At 36.1% G+C, this 18,490-nt stretch overlaps 1 protein-coding gene across 12 annotated transcripts in view; it reads left to right on the top strand.

Annotated features, from left to right (window-relative positions):
• The window catches only part of ANKRD12 (ankyrin repeat domain 12), a 146,644-nt gene that overhangs the window by 45,065 nt on the left and 83,089 nt on the right, over positions 1–18,490 (top strand). For all 12 annotated transcript variants that reach the window (XM_019013953.4, XM_019013954.4, XM_004059174.5 and 9 more), the window contains 2 exons: positions 750–887; positions 13,974–14,121. In XM_019013953.4, coding sequence (XP_018869498.1) covers positions 801–887; positions 13,974–14,121 — 235 coding nt within the window. In that variant the 5' untranslated portion in view covers positions 750–800. The remainder of the gene's footprint in view (positions 1–749; positions 888–13,973; positions 14,122–18,490) is intronic.

Genomic DNA, 18,490 nt, shown 5'->3' with positions numbered 1-18,490 from the left:
GGTAATAGATTATCTGACAGCAACATAGGTGTAGCCTCATAGGTTCCTCTTTAACATGTAAAACCCCTTGGAATTTTTTCTGGATCGTTCAGGCATAAACTTGTCATAATCATAAGCTCTTAGGAGAATGTTTGACCTATTATGCTTGTAGAATAGGAAAGAGAAGGCTGAACAAATTGGAAATAAAATAATGTATACAGTGGTGATTACAGTACAGTAGAAGTATATCAGTGAGTAGTTTGATAAAGTGACTAAATGGCTGAGGATGTTCAGTAAAGAAAATAAACTACTGTAGGGATTTTAAATGGGAAGGATTTAATGTAGGGAATTAGGTGTTGTAAAATTACTGATCAAACCTAACAGGTTTTTGGTTGGGTCTTCAGAAATGACTTCCAAACCAACACAAAACTACAAGGGCATCAATTAGGAGCTCGCATTATGGATTCCTACTGAAAAGAGAAACGTTTTGTCACTGCTTCCACTTTCACTGCTTCTGGTTACCCAAAACTGGAGATGTTACTTGTCTCGAGAATATGGGAAGAAATTTATAAAAGTAATTCTCTTTTCTTTTAGAGAACCAGAAGCTAAAATAAGGTGAAAACTTATTTTAGCTTAGGATAGCCTCTCTGAGAAAATAAGGTATCTTATAAAAACAGAGAAAACAAATTGGACTAATTGTGGTGCATAAACTTCAGGTAGGTTCTATTGTATATATATTCAAATAACCCTTATATATCTATTCTTTACAGATCCAGGATGAGAAGACTGATAAAAGAAGAAGCTAGCTGAACAGCTGTAAAATGCCCAAATCTGGGTTCACAAAACCAGTTCAGAGTGAAAATTCTGACAGTGACAGCAATATGGTAGAGAAACCATATGGAAGAAAGGTATATGATTATACTAAAGATTTGTTGACTTTTTGAACTGGGAAAAAGACTCCCAATTAAGTATTTTTAGTGATTTCTCATAAGATAAAAACCAATATGGATGCCAGATAAATCCAAACCATTTATGCCCTTTAGAAATAAATTGGATTCCTGGGGAAGTGATTGTTTATCATTCCCTAAGGTGAACACACAACTACTAAGTAAAACACAATTACTAAGATTGTGCAATTAAGAAATAATGATTGAGAGAGGGAAAAATTTTTATTATTAGTCATTGTCAATGACCTGTAATTCTGTCTTTTTGTATCTATCCTTTTTCATTCCTACTTAATTTAGACCCTCAGAACCTTCGTTTGGACTCCTGCAATTGTCTCCTAACTGGTCTTGCTATCCCTAGTCTCTCCTTATCTCTGGTTTTATACATTGTCTTTGAATTTTTTCTCTGTTTACTTTTTAAAGTCTTTTTAAAAGCCATTTTCTTATGGAAAGATGTCTGAGGTGTTTCCAGACATTTTTAACTAACGGAGTTGCGCAGCCATCATCACAATAAGGTTTTAGAACATTGCCATCATTGTGGAAAGGTCTTTGTTGCCCATTTGTAGTCAGTCTCCACTGCAACCCTAAACCCTCCAGGCAACCCCATATCTGCTTTCAAAATCAGGAAGTATAAGTTTTCAAACTGTATTTTCAGAATCGTTTTGAGTCCTTCATGATTTCATATAAATTTTAGGATCAGCTTGTCAGTTTCTACAAAAGTACCTACTAGGATTTTGAAGGAATTTTATTGAATTTTTTCATTGAATGTGTAGATCACTTTGAGTTGTATTGCCATCTTAATATTGTCTTCCAATCCATGAACGTGGAATAGCTCTTCATTTACTTAGATCTTCAATTTGTCTCAGTAGTGCTTTGTAGTTTTCAGTGTAAAAGTGTTGCATTCTATTGTTAAAGTATTTGTAAGTATCTTATTCTCTCAGTGCTACTATGGATAATTTTATTTTGGGTTCTTTATTGCTAGTACAGAAATATAATTGATTTTTGATGTAGTTATCTTTGTATCCTGTGATCTTACTCAGTTATTAGTTCTAACAATTTGTAATTCCTTAGGACTTTCTACATATGGAATCATATTATCTGTGAATAAAGATAATTTTACTTCTTTTCCAGTCCGGATATTTCTTTTTTTGTTTGATTACCTTTACTTCCCGCCCCCCTTTTTTCCCCGATTGCACTGGCAAACTCTTCTTGATTACAGTACTTAGTCCACTTACATTTAATGTAATTATTGCTATGACTTATATCTGATGATAATTTATATGTGCAATTTTGCTCTTTATTGTATATTTCATGTCTTTTTTGTTACCTCTTTTATGTTGCCGTTTTTGGTTTTAAATATTTTTCAGTGTACAATTTTAATTTCTCTGATTTTTTTTAACTGTTTTTTGATTTATTATCTTAGATGTTGATCCTAGAGATTGTAATACACATCCTAATTGATCACAGTCTACTTACAGGTTGATATTGACACAATTCCAGTAAAATATAGCAGCTTTGCTTCAATATAGCTCCATTTTCTTCCTTTGTGTTATTTATATAACATCGATTACATCTAGATATGTGATTAACCCAACAAAAGAATGTTATAATTGTTTGATACAAAATGTTATCTTTTAAAGAAATAAGAGAAATCTATGTTTATGTAGTTTCAGATTTCCCCACAAATTTACGGATTTTGGTGTTCTTAATTTCTTCCTATGGGTTTAAGTTACTATCTGGTGTAAGAGTTTTCCTTAGTACTTACTATAAGGCAAGTCTTCAGCCATGGTTTCTGTCAGTCTTTTTTTGATCTAGGTAGGAATATCTTGATATTGCCATTTTTTTTTTCTTTTTGAGACAGAATTTTGCTCTCTTACCCAGGCTGGAGAGTGCAGTGGTGTGATCTCAGCTCACTGCAGCCTTGACCTCCCAGGCTCAAGCAATCCTTCCACCTCAGCTTCCTGAGTAGCTGAGACCACAGGTGCACACCACTATGCCCAGAGATAGGGTTTCATCATGTCGCCCAGTCTAGTCTGAAACTCCTGGCCTCAAGTGAGCCACCTGCCTCAGCCTCCCAGAGTGCTGGGATTACAAGTGTGAGCCACCACACCCTGGCTGATGTTGCCATTTTTAATAAGTAGCTTTATTGAGATATAATTCACATGCCATACATTTAAAGTATACAATTCAGTTGTTTTTATATTTACAGAGTTGTATGGTCACAACCACAATCAATTTTAGAAGTTTCACCCCAATATATACTCTTGAGAGAATGAGAAAGATAAAAATAATATCTTAAATGTTATTATGAAGATACTGACGTTGCAGATCTCCTCAGTTGATCTCACGGACCATAATTTGAGAACTGCTATACCAGTGTAATAAGCTCATTAATGAAACTACTGAGTGATGGGAGGAAAAAAGGAGAGAATGCTACTTAACAGGTTCAGCGATAGCCTAATTAGTAGAATTAGGTACTTAATCTGAGTTCTCAAGGATGAATTCGTATTTGACCAGAAGGAAAGTGAAAGTAAAGGGTAGTATAAGCGAAAGAAACAGCAAATGAAAAACAAACTTGAGTTGGGATGTAGCCTGTGAAGGATGGAGGATAGGAGGTGAGTCTAGCACTAGACAAGGAGCAGTTCATTATAGCCTTGTGTGCCTTGCAAAGGATCTTGGAACTTATTCTGTAGTCAGTGAGTCAGGAGGGAAGGGTCATAGAAAGAACCAGTCAGAATGCTATTTGATAAAATATAAGTAGGAGGCAGTGTGGGCAGTGGCTTTTGGGATGAAGAGAAGTTGGCAGATCGAAAGGCTGTTGAATGAATTAAACTTGTGTGTGAAGAAAAAATAGTCTGGGTCCATTCTGAGGTTTGTTTCCATTACTAGGTTAATGATTGGGCCATTTCCTGAAAGGAAATTCAAGAGAAAGAACAGGTTGTTTTGAATAAGTTTGCTTTGTACTTACTGAACTGAGTTGGCCCTGGGAACATTCAAGTAGAAATGTTTAGTAGGCAGTTACATATGAGTGTAAGAACTCAAAACAAGTCTAGATTGGAAATAAATATATGAGGATATGTAGAAAGTATGGAGAAGAGTGTACAAAGAGTGTATAAAGTGGCACAAGAATGGAGGAGGATAGACCCTGAGGAATTCAAATATTTTAGGAGGAGTAAAGAGACAAGGAAAGAGGAGGACAGAGAGAGAACCAGGGGAGGTTCCACAGAGAATGGCTAAAGGGAAGAGAGAGTCTGCACTGCCAAATGCAACAGAGGTTAAGAGGAAAGATGAGGCCATTGAAACATTTTAAATGACCTTGATGAAAGTAGTTTGCGTGGAGATGTGGGGACAGAATGCAATGTTAGATTTGAAGAAAGCATTATAACTTTTATTTCTGCATGTTTAAGTATAGTGAAGGTTACATTTGTGGAAATTCATCTGGGCTGCTTGATGCCACTTTTTGGATTTGAATTTATAAGGCTAAACTGAATGAAGCTTTAATTGTTCCTATGTACTTTTCATGTATCTTTTGAAAGTTGTCACTAAATAAGTAGTGCCTGAATATTGCCCTCCTAAAAGTGTGATTTTTTTTTTTTTTTTTTTTTTTTTTGTGAGACGGAGTCTCGCTCTGTCGCCCAGGCTGGAGTGCAGTGGTGCGAAAAAGTGTGATTTCTTAAAAGTGTAGCAACAATAGCAAAAACCAAATACTTCACTAACATATTTCTGTTTAAAACATTCCCTAGGTAAGTTAAGAATACTTGTTAATCATTAGATTTATAAAATAAATGGCAAGAATGAATACAAACTATTATATTCCTCTAGTTAACAAATTTTTGGCTTACATAAAGGGATGTATTTATTCTCAGTCTCTGTTTAACTGTATGTTTTTCAAGATCATTAGTTTGGGTAAGGATCAGAAGCTCATCTAAGGCAACATGCACTGTACTTAAATTGCCATGCTTTGGGATTTCAGAACAATTTGATGTCAAAAGCTGTTGTTAGAAGTATTTTCCTCAGTTTTTCAGTGAATATTTAACGCCTTATTTTACCTTGAGAGGAAGGGCTGTAGTTTTTATTCCAAAGATGCTAGGTATAGACCATGTTGCTGCTCCTTTTTAAGACAAAGTGAAGAAGTTGGGGTGGGGGGTAGAAGGCATGACCATCATTCATGTGTATATTTGCAATGTGTATTTCTCTGATTGTCTTTTTTTTTTTTTTTTTTTGACGGAGTCTCGCTCTCTTTGCCCAGGCCGGAGTGGAGTGGCGCTATCTCGGCTCACTGCAAGCTCCACCTCCTGGGTTCACGCCATTCTTCTGCCTCAGCCTCCCGAGTAGCTGGGACTACAGGTGCCCGCCACCGCACCTGGCTAATTTTTTGTATTTTTAGTAGAGACGGGGTTTTACCATGTTAGCCAGGATGGTCTCGAATGGTCTCAATCTCCTGACCTCGTGATCCGCCCACCTCGGCCTCCCAGAGTGCTGGGATTACAGGCGTGAGCCACTGCGCCTGGCCGATTGTCTTTTCATAGTGAGTGGCATTGAAGTCAACTTCTGGGTTCTGCTAAGTTGTTTTTCCTCATAACATTTTTAGAAATGAGGCTGGGCATGGTGGCTCATGCCTATAATGTGTGCTTTGGGGAGACCAAGGCAGGAGAATTGCTTGAGGCCAGGAGTTCAAGACCAGCCTGGGCAAGACCCCCTTCTCTACCAAAAAAAAAATTAGCTGGATGTGTTGATACACAGCTGTATTCCTAGCTACTGGGGAGGCTGAAGTAGAAGGATTGCTTTAAGCTACAGTGAGCTATGCTTATGCCACTGCGTTCCAGCCTGGGCAAGAGAGCAGGACCCTGCTGTCTCTATTCATTTTTAATTTTTTTTTTAACAGTTCTCTTACATAAGTAGAGACCCCATTTACAGTTTAATATGACAGAATATTGCTGTTATGAGGTCCTAAATTAATAAAATAACCTAAACCAAAATTTCACTCCTTAAATTCATTTAAGTAGAGCATAACTTAAGTAATTGTATTTTATAGCAATTTAATTTTTATGTAAAGTCCTCTCATTAAATATTAAAATAGGATTTTGACAAGAATGTTCACACCTTTCACTGCTCATCTGTGGTCTTTTCCCCCCATTGATTCTAGTTTAGTTTAGAAATGTCTGCACTACTCTTTTAGCTATAAATCAGTATTTAAAATTTGCAAAGCAGAATCTTTTATAAAATCTGTTAAGATAGTCTAAAACCTGGTTAAATTCATAAAATGTGAGAGAGGGGATATTAATTATTTTAACCATCTGAATAGTTCTGTCATATCCTTTTCGTCATCAGTGTAGTTCAGATATTCATTATTTCCTCTCCAAGTGACTATTGAGAATTTTTTCTTTTATTATCCAAGTATTATAACACGTTTGTTGTAAAAAATTAGAAAATACATATAAGAATAATGAAAATAGAAATTACCTATTACCTTGTCAACAACTGTGAAGGTTCTGAGATTTTACCCTACTTGTAAGCTAATTAGCTTCATGGATGCTGGCAGAAGACACAGTTCCTAGGTCAGTGATGAAGGAATATTTGCTATTCAGCAATAGCAGTAGCTAGAGTATCATTGTTTGTGCCTGTTCCCTGAGCCTCACTTCTCACAAGGGGGATGCAGTGATGGGCAGATGACAACTGCACATGCAGTGGGTTGTATTACAGGGTAGGAACCCCAAATCTTTTATGATGGGCAGTAAGTCTGCCTGAACTTTTCCCTAGAAGGAGACGTTATTACACTGGACAGCAAACAGGTATGTCCTTAGCTTTAGAGGGAGACGCTACCTCTGTCTTTCGAGGCTGTTTATCATACAAATACCCATGAAAAGATAGTCCAGGACAAAGGAAATTAGTGTGTCTGCTCGCAAGATGTGCAAAAATGCAAGAGAGACATGGAGAATTATGTCCCAACACAGCTGTAATGGCACCACCTACAGATAGCTGTTAACATTTTGGTTTACAGGCATACCTCATTTTATTGCACTTCACTTTATTGTGCTTTGCAGATAATTGTGCTTTTTACAAATTGAAGGTTAGTGGCAACCCTGTGTTGAGCAAGTTCATTGGCAACATTTTTCCAACAGCATGTACTCACTTGTCTCTATGTCACATCTTGATAATTTTCATATTTCCAACTTTTTCATTATCATGATGATGATTAGTGATCTTTCTTACTATTGTAGTTGTTTTGTGGGCACCACACTGTATGCAGAAAAGATGGCAAGCTTAATGTTGTATGTGTTCTACTGCTCCACTTACTGGCTCCTCTCCCAACTCCGCCCCTCCTTGGGCTTTCCTATTTCCTAAAACAACAATTTTGAAACTGTTGTGTTTCAGTGGTCTCTAAGTATTCAAGTGAAGAGTGGAATGTCTCTCATTTTAAGTCGAAAGCTCTAAATGATTAAGCTTAGTGAGGAAGGTATGTCAAAAGCTGAGAGAGGTCAAAAGCTAGGCCTCTTGTGCCAGTTAACCAAGAGAGGAATGCCAAGGAAAAGTTCTTGAAGAACATTAAAAGTGCCGTTAAAGTGAACACACCATAAGAAAGCAAAACAGTCTTATTGCTGATATGGAGGAAGTTTGGAGTGGTCTGGATAGAAGATCAAACCAGCTACAACATCCCCTTAAACCAAAGTTCAATCCAGATCAAGGCCCTCTCCTCAATTCTGTGAAGGCCGAGAGAGGTTTGGAAGCTGCAGAAGAAAAGTCTGAAGCTAGCATAAGTTGGTTCATGAGGTTTAAGGAAAGAAGCTGTCTCCATAACATAAAAGTGCAAGGTGAAGCACCAAGTGCTAATGTGGAAGCTACAGCAAGTTATCCAGAAGATCTAGCTATGATCTTTGATGAAGATGACTACACTAAACTACAGATTTCAGTATAGATGAAATAGCCTTCTATTGGAAAAAGATACCATGTAGGACTTTGAAAGCTAGAGAGGAGAAGTCAATCCCTGGCTTCAAAGCTTCAGAGGACAGGCTGACTGTCTTGTTAGGGACAAATGCAGCTGACAACTATTAAGTTAAAGCCAGTGCTCTTTTTCCATTGCAAAGACGCCAAGACCCATAAGAATTACGTGAAATTTACTCTGCCTGTACCTTATCAATGGAAAAACAGTGCCTAATGACAGCACATCTGTTCACAGCATGGTTTCCTGAATAGATTAAGCCTACTGTTGAGACTTACTAAGAAAAAAGGATTATTTTCAAAATATTACTGCTCATTGATGACATGTCAGTGAGCTGTCACCCAAGAGCTCTGACAGAGACATACAAAGAGAATAATGTTGTTTTCATGGCTGCTGACATGCAGTCCATTCTGCAGCGCATAGGTCAAGGAATAATTTTAACTTTTTAAACAAGTCTTATTAAAGAAGTATGCTTTGTAAGGCTGTAGCTGCCATAGAGAGTGATTCCTCTGATGGATTTGGGCAAAGTAAATTGAAAACCATCTTGAAAGGATTCACCATTTTAGATGCCATTAAAAACATTTGTGATTCATGAGAGGAAGTCAAAATACCAATATTAACCAGAGTTTGGAAAAGTTGATTCTAACACTCATGGATGACTGAGAGGTTCAAGACTTTAGTGGAGGAACTAACTGTAGATGGGATTGGAAAAAGCAAGAGAATGAGAATCAAGTGGAGCCTGAAGATGTGACTGAATTGCTGAAATCTCATGATCAAACTTGAAACGTACTTTTAAAACAACCTTATAAGCAAAACACTTGGTTTGAAGCTCCATTTCATTGGCAGAAGAGAAAAATAGCTCATATTTCTTATGGATGAGCAAATAAAGTATTTCTTGAGATGGAATCTACTCTTGGTGAAGATGCTATAAACATTGTTGAAATGACAGCAAAGAATTTAGTATATTACATAAACTTCGTTGATAAAACAGCAGCAGAGTTAAATAAGATTGACTCCAATTTGAAAAGAAGTTCTGTGGGTAAGTGCTATCAACAGCATTGCATGCTCCAGAGAGATCTCTTGTGAGAGAAAGTCAATTCACATGGCAAACTTCATTGTTGTCTTAAGAAATTGTAATAGCCACCCCAACCATCAAAAATTGTCCTGATCAGCAAACAGCCATCAACCTAAGGCAAGACCCTCCACCAGCAAAGAGATTACAACTCACCGATGGCCCATGCAATCTTTAGCATATTTTAGTATATTTAGTACTTTAAAATTAAAGTAGGTATATATGTATTTTAGACATGATAGTATTGCACACTTACTAGACTACATCATAGTGTAAACATAATTTTTGTACTGGGAAACCACAAAATTTGTGTGACTTGTTTTGTCATTGTAATTGCTTTATCGTGGTGGTCTGGAACTGAATCTGCCATATCTCCAAGGTATGCCTTGATATTGTTCCCGAGTTTTCTGTTTATATATTTGCATGTGTGTATATATATTCTTGTTTTCTGGATACTTTTTTACAATTTTTTCTATCTTACTGAGATGACAAAGGCTATCAATACATTGTTTAATAGCAGAATTAATAGAAGATCATTCTTACCATTGATGCTTTCATTATTACGTGTGATGGCTGTTGCCAGTTATTGGGAAAATAATGTTAAATGAAAAAGACTCTAGAAATATTTTAAGATAATAAACCTAACAGAGTTATGGGCCTAGGATGTGCTAATGAGCCTCTCGTGAATTTGATAGAGTATTTCTACTCTTTGGTAATACAGAAATTTCAAGACTATCAAAAACATTTCTTTTGAAAGAAAAGAAACCCTTTGTTCAAATACGCCTTGAAGGACAGTTTTATAGAAGACATAACAAGTAGTTAGCAGTTATGATAGTTACACATCACCGTATTGCACAGGAGAACATATTCCATATACTCTTTTGCTGTTTTCTTTCAACATGATATCACATAGGTTTTTTTTAACTCATTTTGTGGCACAGACCTGTATCTTACGTAGCTGCAAGGGAGAAAGGATTTTTAAATGATTCTTAAATTTTTTATTCGTAACAATGATTCATTTTCTGAGGCAAGTTACTGGAGTTTTGTTGGTTAACCTGTGTATTAGCTGTGCCTTTTTGTTTTCTGTATTTCTGTTGCTTTGACTTCTGAGGCCTTGCTGACCATTGAGAGACTGTATCTTCCAGGGCTAGCCAGTTCCTAGAGATAATAAACTCACTGTGAGCAAATCTTTCACTCTCAGACTGACCTATCTAGACCCCACATCCAAACCCCCAACTTTGTTGGGCTCTCACACTCTGGGCCACTGGCCATCTGTCCTAATCACCCCAGAACCAGGCACCAATTAGAGAAACAGCTCCTATACCCCAGAGCCCACTGAAATTATTCAAGGTAGCCAATCCCAAGCCTGCTTACCCTGCTTCACACTTTTTTTCCTGTGGAAACTACAGTAGAGGCTCTTGCTCACATTTCACCTTTCTTCTTTTACCTCTTGACCAACCACCCTGGTACTTCCCTGTGTGGTCTGGAGTGGCATGATGTGGCATGGCATGCTCCCCACCCCTTGGAACTGTGAGTAACAATCTTTTCCATAGCAGTAATATCCTGATTTGTTGGTCTCACCATATAATAAAACCTACATTTTAAGTAACCTTATAAGCAGAACACCTTGTTTTTGAAGCTCCATTGGCAGAAGTGAAAAAATAGCTCGAGGATTTTAGTTGAAAGCTTGGAAATTGATCAAGAATGAATGTAGAATTTATTGATGTTATTCTTGTCACTTTGTTCTTGCCATCATAGGGTTTTCTTTAATCTTTCGATACAATGAATTAAGGTTTTCTATCAGTGAACTGTCCTTGCATTCTCTAGATGAGCCCTGCTTGATTATAATCTAAGAATTGAATTTGGCTTGATAGTCTGTTTAGGACTTTTGCATTTAAGTTCATAAGTGGATTTTTGTCTATAATTTTGTATCTTGTGCTGTTTTTTGGTATCAATTTCATTTTAGACTTCTAAAATGAATTGGGTAACTTCTAATCTTTCTGTGCTCTGGTATTTATAAGACATGGGAAATACCTGCTTCTTGAATTTTTGTTTTTTTGGTTAAAACTCTATTGTAAAATCTTCTGGAGTAGGTGCCTTTTTGAACATACATTTCACTATGGATTTATCTTTTTTTTTCTCCTTTTTTTTTTTAGAGAGAGGGTCTTGCTCTGCTCTGTCACCCAGCCTGGAATGCAGTAGCATGATTATAGGTCACTGCAGCCTTCTGCCTCAGCCTCCCAAGTAGCTGGGACTACAGGTGTGTGCCATTGTGCCCAGCTAGTTTTTAAAAATTTTTTATGGCGATGAGGTCTCACCACGTTGCCCAGGCTGGTTTCAAACTCCTGTCCTCAAGTGATCCATCCGCCTCAGCCTCCCAGAGCATTGGGATTACAGATTTTAGCCACGGCACCCAGCCTGATTTAGTGTTTTCTGTGGTAATTGGTCTGTTCTGGTTTTCCCTTCCTGTCATCCTGTCATGAGCTAGCTTTTAGTAATCCATATATTCCAAGGAAATTACCCATTTTTACAGGCTGTAAGTTTTTTAATAGTATAAAATTGAATACAGCCTTTTTTTTTTTTTTTTTTGGATACAGGATCTCACTCTGTTGTCCAGCCTGGAGCACAGTGGCGAGAACATGGCTCACTATAGCCTCAATCCTCCCAGCTCAAGCAATCCTCCTGCCTCAGCCTCCCAAGTAGCTAGGAACACAGGCGCATGCCACCATGCCTGGCTAATTTTTAAATATTTTTACGGAAACAAGGTCAAGGTCCCCCTGTGTGGCCCAGGCTGGTCTCAAACTCCTAGGCTTAAGTGATCCACCCACCTCGGCCTCCCAAAGTGCTAGGATTACAGGCATGAGCCACCATGCCCAGCCAACAGCATTCTTTCATAACTTTTTAATATTCCCTCTCTAGTTGTATTCAGGCTCAATCTCAGTGTTTTTTTTTTTGTTTGTTTTTATCTTTTGTCTGATTTTCATTATTAAGTTCACCAAAGGTTTGTTAATTTATTTGCTCTTTTAGAGTCATCTTTTGGTTTTATTGCTACTTTAAAAAAAATGACATTAATTTGTTATGCCCCTTTTTCCTCCTCATCCCTCCTTTATTTTTCATCTTGGGTTGAAAACTGGTATCTTTTATAGTCTGAATCTACTTTTCATTTGCTTTTGAGAGTTTCTACAATCATGATAAATTATCACTTATTATCATAGCTTGGGGAATGTTCTTTTAAGATCTCCTGCTAAGGCAGTGTGGCTTAGTTCTCAGTATGAAGCACATTTCTCACAAAGGAGTTGTCATACCCCAGTTTTAGATGTGCCGTATCAATTTGGATGTTTTGATTATAGGAGCGAACTTTATAATACCTATAGGTCACTTCACCTGATTGGGCGAGTACTTAGTATTTTTGTTTGGTATGTCATTCTTTCTCTAAAATGAATTATAAATCCATTTCTGGTTTTCTGATTTAAGAAATAGGGTTGTAATCTACTGGCCTGGGTAGATTATTCTTTGGTTCCTGTGATCCTTACATATTTTCTTCTTTATTGGTAAATAATAGTGGTTCTCAGACTTTACTATGCATCAAAATTATTTGGCAGGACTATTAAAACAGATCATTAAGCCCTAGCCCCAGAGATTCTGATTCAGTAGGTCTGAGATGATGCCTGAGATTTTGCATTTCTAGTAAGTTTCTAAGTGATGCTGATACTGCTAGTCAGGAAGCCATTTGAGAACTACTGATATAGATAATTTTATTTATTTATTTATTTATTTATTTATTTATTTATTTATTTATTTATTGAGACAGAGTTTTGCTCTTGTTGCCCAGGCTGGAGTGCAACGGTATGATCTCAGCTCACTGAAGCCCCTGCCTCCCAGATTCAAGCAATTCTCCTGCCTCAGCCTCCTGAGTAGTTAGGATTATAGGCACCTGCCACCACACCTGGCTATTTTTTTGTATTTTTAGTAGAGACAGGATTTCACCATGTTGGCCAGGCTGGTCTCAAACTCCTGACCTCAGGTGATACCCACGCTGTGGCCTCCCACAGTGCCGGGATTAACAGGCATGAGCCACCACACCCAGCCAATTTTATTTTTTAAATAAAATACCATCAGTTTGATTCAATTCAGAATTGCTTTTTAAAATTTACATATTCATTGGCGCTACATCTAGATATAATGGTTCTATTCAAAATATTTTGTTTTACTGTTGTTTTAAAATTGTTATTAGAAGTACCATTCAACCCAGCAATCCCATTTTTGTTTACCCAAAAGAATATAAATTGTCCTATTAAAAAGACACATACTTGCGTATGTTCATTGCAGCACTACTCACAGTAGCAAATACATGGAATTAACCTAAATGCGCATCAACAGTAGACTGGATAAAGAAAATGTGGTATATACACACCATAGAACACTATGCAGCCATTAAAAAGAAAGAGATCATGTGTTTTGCACAGCAACATGGATGGAGCTGGAGGCCATAATCCTAAGTGAACTAATGCGGGAATAGAAAACCACCAAATACCACATGATCTCATAAGTGGGAGCTAAACATTGAGTACACATGGACATGAAGGGAACAGCAGACTCTCGGGCTTACTTGAGGGTGGAGGGTGGGAGGAGGGAGAGGATCAAAAACTGCCTATCAGGTACTATGCTTATGACCTGGGTAATGAAATAATCTTTACACCAAACCCCAGTGATATGCAATTTACTTACATAACAAACCTGCACAGGTACCCCTGAACGTAAAATATTTAAAAATAAATATTTTTAAATATTTATTTAAAATTTTTATTTAAAATATTTAAAATATTTATTTAAAATTAAAATTATGTTACTAAATAAGAGTAGGGAAATATGAAACAGGAAAAAATGTACTTGTTGAAGCTGGGTCTTGAGTATATTGAATACAGTGATAGGTAATACTATCTCTTTTTGTGTATGTTTGAAATTTTCCTTAGGGGTTTCTATACTGTATTGCTTAGCTAATATTGATATAACTTTACTCTATTTGACTTTTTAATAGAGTAAAGACAAGATTGCATCCTACAGCAAAACTCCAAAAATTGAACGAAGTGATGTGAGCAAGGAGATGAAAGAGAAATCATCCATGAAACGTAAACTTCCTTTTACCATTAGCCCATCAAGAAATGAAGAACGAGATTCAGACACAGGTAGAATAATTTGCTGTTCTCTGGTAAAATCTTGCCCATTCTTTAATTCTGATTTTTGTTTCTTGTACACCACTCCTCTTGACACCCCAGTTTATAGAGAAATATTTGTATTTCACTATTTCAGATTTATCATTTTGGGGTAGGAATTCATCTATCATGCCAAGTGTGATTTCTAACCAGAGATAAAAACAATTTTCTTTATTCCTTACTCTTTGAATGTTTATTGTGAATTTCTTTATCAAGAAATTAATTTTGGGAGGAGCATTCAAATGAATAAAAATTACTCAGTGATAAGGAAGCATTGGGATATGCAGATTTGAGAAAAAGTTGTTGAGCTTTTGTGAACATATGGTCACACCCCAAAGAAGTTTAGGCACTTTAGATTCAGAAATAAATTAGAAACATGCATCACACACACACACACACACACACACGCACAAATTGAGGCTAACTGCCTCAGTGCTTTTCATAGAATTTTTGTTTCCCAAAACTCCTATATACCAGAAATTGATACTTGAAATCAGCCAATCCCAGTTATTCATAACGGATGAGATTCTTGTTATTGCTATCTAATAAATTACTAGGTTGTGTTTTAGCCCTGAACTAACCGATTTTTGAAACTAATATAAACTTGAATGTATGTATTTACTGTAGTTTTAGTCATTGCATGAAATATTAATAATGAACTGTTCTTAAAAATGTTTTAGCCTCAGAGAAAGTATTCCATTCTGAGTTTACGTACATAGATTATATTCTGCCTATATCTTTGTAGTCATTTTAATTGTCAGTTCAGAAATGATCTTGACTCTGGAAACTGAAAATACTCATAAAGATTTTTGAAACATTCTATGCTAACATAGCTTTAGAAAATCATGTAGTGTATGCTTTTGGTAGCCAGGTCTCCTTTTGTGTATTTTGCCACTGCTGTTGTGTGAATTAAAAATTGTTCTTAAACACTCATGACATTTTTAAACTTTGAAGATTGCTCTGTCTTGCAGTGATTACGAAATCATGTGCTTTTTCATTTTAAGCTACACTGGTTTCTTTGAGAGATTCAGAATCTTTTTTTTTCCCCCGAAGCATCCTAAGTGATACTCTCAAGCTATTACTAGATCGCTTAGCTGAGAAGAGGGTGCTTATGTGCCTTTGGGATAGCTATTTCAGATTGAACTCTTCTCGCATATTCTTGTTAAAAGTTTCTTTGCTAGTCATTTTTAAATTACATTACTCGGGTTTTGTTTTCCGATGAGAGTATATTTCTGATAGCTGTTCGAAAAATGGATTTTGATAAATTCAAAGAATATTAATATTTTTAAGGAATAAAGTTTCAAGATAATCTTTTCATGAGAGCCTTTGTCATTAGATCAGATGGATTATTTTTCTTTTATTTAGAATAAAATTAAGGAGAAAATGTTACTTAGGAAGGTAAGAAATTTAGGCATTGAATAAATGTAACCTAATTCATATGTCTAAAATTGGGTTATATACGCTTTTCCCCCTTACATTTTTTCTACTATTGGACTTTAGTTGGGATATCGCAGCTGTCTATAAGACTGTTTCATAACACTTAACTCTTCCTTTTGAAAAGTTAACATGTTGTCACCAAACAAAATTTTGATGGATTTAAAACACAATTGACCCTCGAATGGTGTGGGGACTAGGGGCGCCAACCCCCTTTTTCCCCCTTCACACAGTCAAATCTATGTATCTTTTGACTTCCCAAGTACTTAACTACTAATAGCCTGCTGTTGACCAAAGCCTTACCAATAACATAAACAGTCAATTAACACATCTTTTGTGTGTTAACATTATTTTTTTCTTTACTGTTACCTGAGGTGACGTGTTATATTATTATATACTGTACTCTTTAAGCTAGAGAAAAAAATGTTACTTAAAATCATAAAGAATAGAAAATATATTTACTGTTCATTAAATGGAAATATATCATTATAAAGATCTTCATCCTCATTGTCTTCACATTGAGTAGACTGAGGAAGAGGAGGGGTTGATTTTGCTGTCTCAGGGATGCAGGGAGGCAGAAGAAAATTCCTGTGTAAGTGGATCTGTGCAGTTCAAAATCAGGTGGTTCAAGGTCAATTGTATTTATATTTTTGGTAGGCTTTATTTATAAATTTTAGTAATAGATGACGTCTTTGGTTTAACATATCACAACACAGTGAAAACATTAAGGAGGATTTCCTTAGTCCCAGTACAAAATGTGTTATTTACGATTCAAGTGTCTTTTATATATTTTTTTTTAAAAAAAGTAGAATTCAGTACCATTAAGTGATGTTTCCCATATGAAAGATACAGCATCAGACTTCATATCTGACATTGATCTTTTTTATGTAGTATTCTGTATTTTAAACTATTAGCTGAAACTGTGAAGATAAAGATACAGAGGGGAGAAACATTTACAGCATATATCAAAACCCTTAATATATGTAGTATTTAAAGATCTTGTAAGTGTGAAAAGGAAACTCAAAAATGGGAAAATGGACCAAAAAATACAAGTGGTTCAGAACAATTATAGTTGGCAAAGAAATACATGAAAAAAATACATCAATAGTAATCAAAGAAATACAATTTATGGTAAATGACAAAATTGTTTTTGGTCTGAATCACCCAGTGGTTATGGGTTGGACATAGGAATTTGCTTTAGTGGGTCTAAATTATAGAAATACTTTGTTTAAGGTAAATAGGACAGTGTATATAAAAAGTTGTTTCTTAACATTCGACTAATTTTTTTGGGGGCATTTATTATAATAATGATAACTATTATTATTTTGAGACAGAGTCACTCTGTCGCCCAGGCTGGAGTGCAGTGGTGCCATCCCAGCTCACTGCAACCTCTGCTTCCTGGGTTCAAGTGATTCTCCCGCCTCAGCCTTCCGAGTAGCTGGGATTACAGGCGCCTGCCACGATGCCTGGGTAATTTTCATATTTTTAGTAGAGATGGAGTTTCACCATGTTGGCCAGGCTGTTAACTCCCGACCTCAAGTGATCTGCCAGCCTCAGCCTCCCAAAGTGCTGGGATTACAGGAGTGAGCCAACATGCCTGGCCTCTAATACTTACTGATGAGAGCATTTATCTTTAAGAATGTTTATCTCAGATTTCTTTATAATAGCAAAAAAATCAGGAAAATTGTGTTGAGTAATATAGGATTTGTTAATTATGATAAATTCAATGAAGAAATAGATTTTTCACCCTTAAAAATAATGTAGTAAGGCTGGGCATGGTGGCTCACACCTGAAATCCCAGCACTTTGGAAGGCCAAGGCAGGAGGATCACTTGAGGCCAGGAGTTTGAGACCAGATTGGCCAGCAGAGTGAGACCCTGTATCTATAAGAAAATTAAAAAATGAGTCAGGCTTAGTGGTGTGTGCCTGTAATCCCAGCTACTCGGGATGCTGATGCATGAGTATTGCTTGGCCTGGTAGGTCGAGGCTACAGTGAGCTGTGATCATGCCACTGTACTCCGGCTGTAGAATAATACGTAATATGGGAAGGTGATCATGATATTGGAAGTAAAAAATTAGATTATGAAACAGTATGTGCTATTTGCATTAAAATTGTAATTTGTGTATTTACATTTACTGTGTGTATATACGTGCACACATGATGTATATTAACACATGGAAAGATTAAGACTAAGACTTTTTTCACTGTAGGAACTGTACCTGTTGGATGTGTTTTGGGTACAGAACAAAATATAAATGTTATAAACCTTGACGTAAGGAAATAACAGAAAAAAGGGTAGGGAATAAGGAGAAAGCATATCATCTTATCTCTAGCAAGGGATTAACTGATATTATCTAAACAAGTATATAGTTTCTTAAAATGATTATATAAACTTTTTAATGTTCCTGTATTTAAAATTCCTTTATATTTTTGTTTATATTTTATAGTAGACAGTGTCTTTTATAAAGAAGAAGCAATGCCTTTAGTTTTTTTTAATGTTGGATTAAAATAATCTTTAAGCCTTTTATTTCAAAACAGCATATGTATGTTATTTTCTTGTTCTTACATAAATTTATTACTGTCTCTGCTAGTTCCTTTGTTGTTATATGTATTTAGAGGGATGCTGGGAATGATGCTTGCCAGAGGTTAACACTTTATTTGTTGGATGTGGGGTATTTATTACTTCCTTCTTGGTCCTTTTTGTATGGCTTGAATTCTTGAGATAATGGTCATATGTTACTTTTATAAAGTCACTACTTTTTAAAAGAGGTATTCATAACATTGTCCAAGGAAAGCCTACTGGCACCCCAAATCAGCAGTAATGCTGTCTACTGAATGAGAGATTCCTAGCCTTCATTTTGCAAGATATCGTAATGTGTCTTAAACTTTCTAAATTCTCAATTATTTA

The sequence above is a fragment of the Gorilla gorilla genome, chromosome 17 (genome assembly GCF_029281585.2).
Source record: "Gorilla gorilla gorilla isolate KB3781 chromosome 17, NHGRI_mGorGor1-v2.1_pri, whole genome shotgun sequence".
Taxonomy (NCBI): domain Eukaryota; kingdom Metazoa; phylum Chordata; class Mammalia; order Primates; family Hominidae; genus Gorilla; species Gorilla gorilla.
The sequence above is the reverse complement of the archived record's forward strand: the minus strand, read 5'-3'. Positions and strand labels throughout refer to the sequence as shown.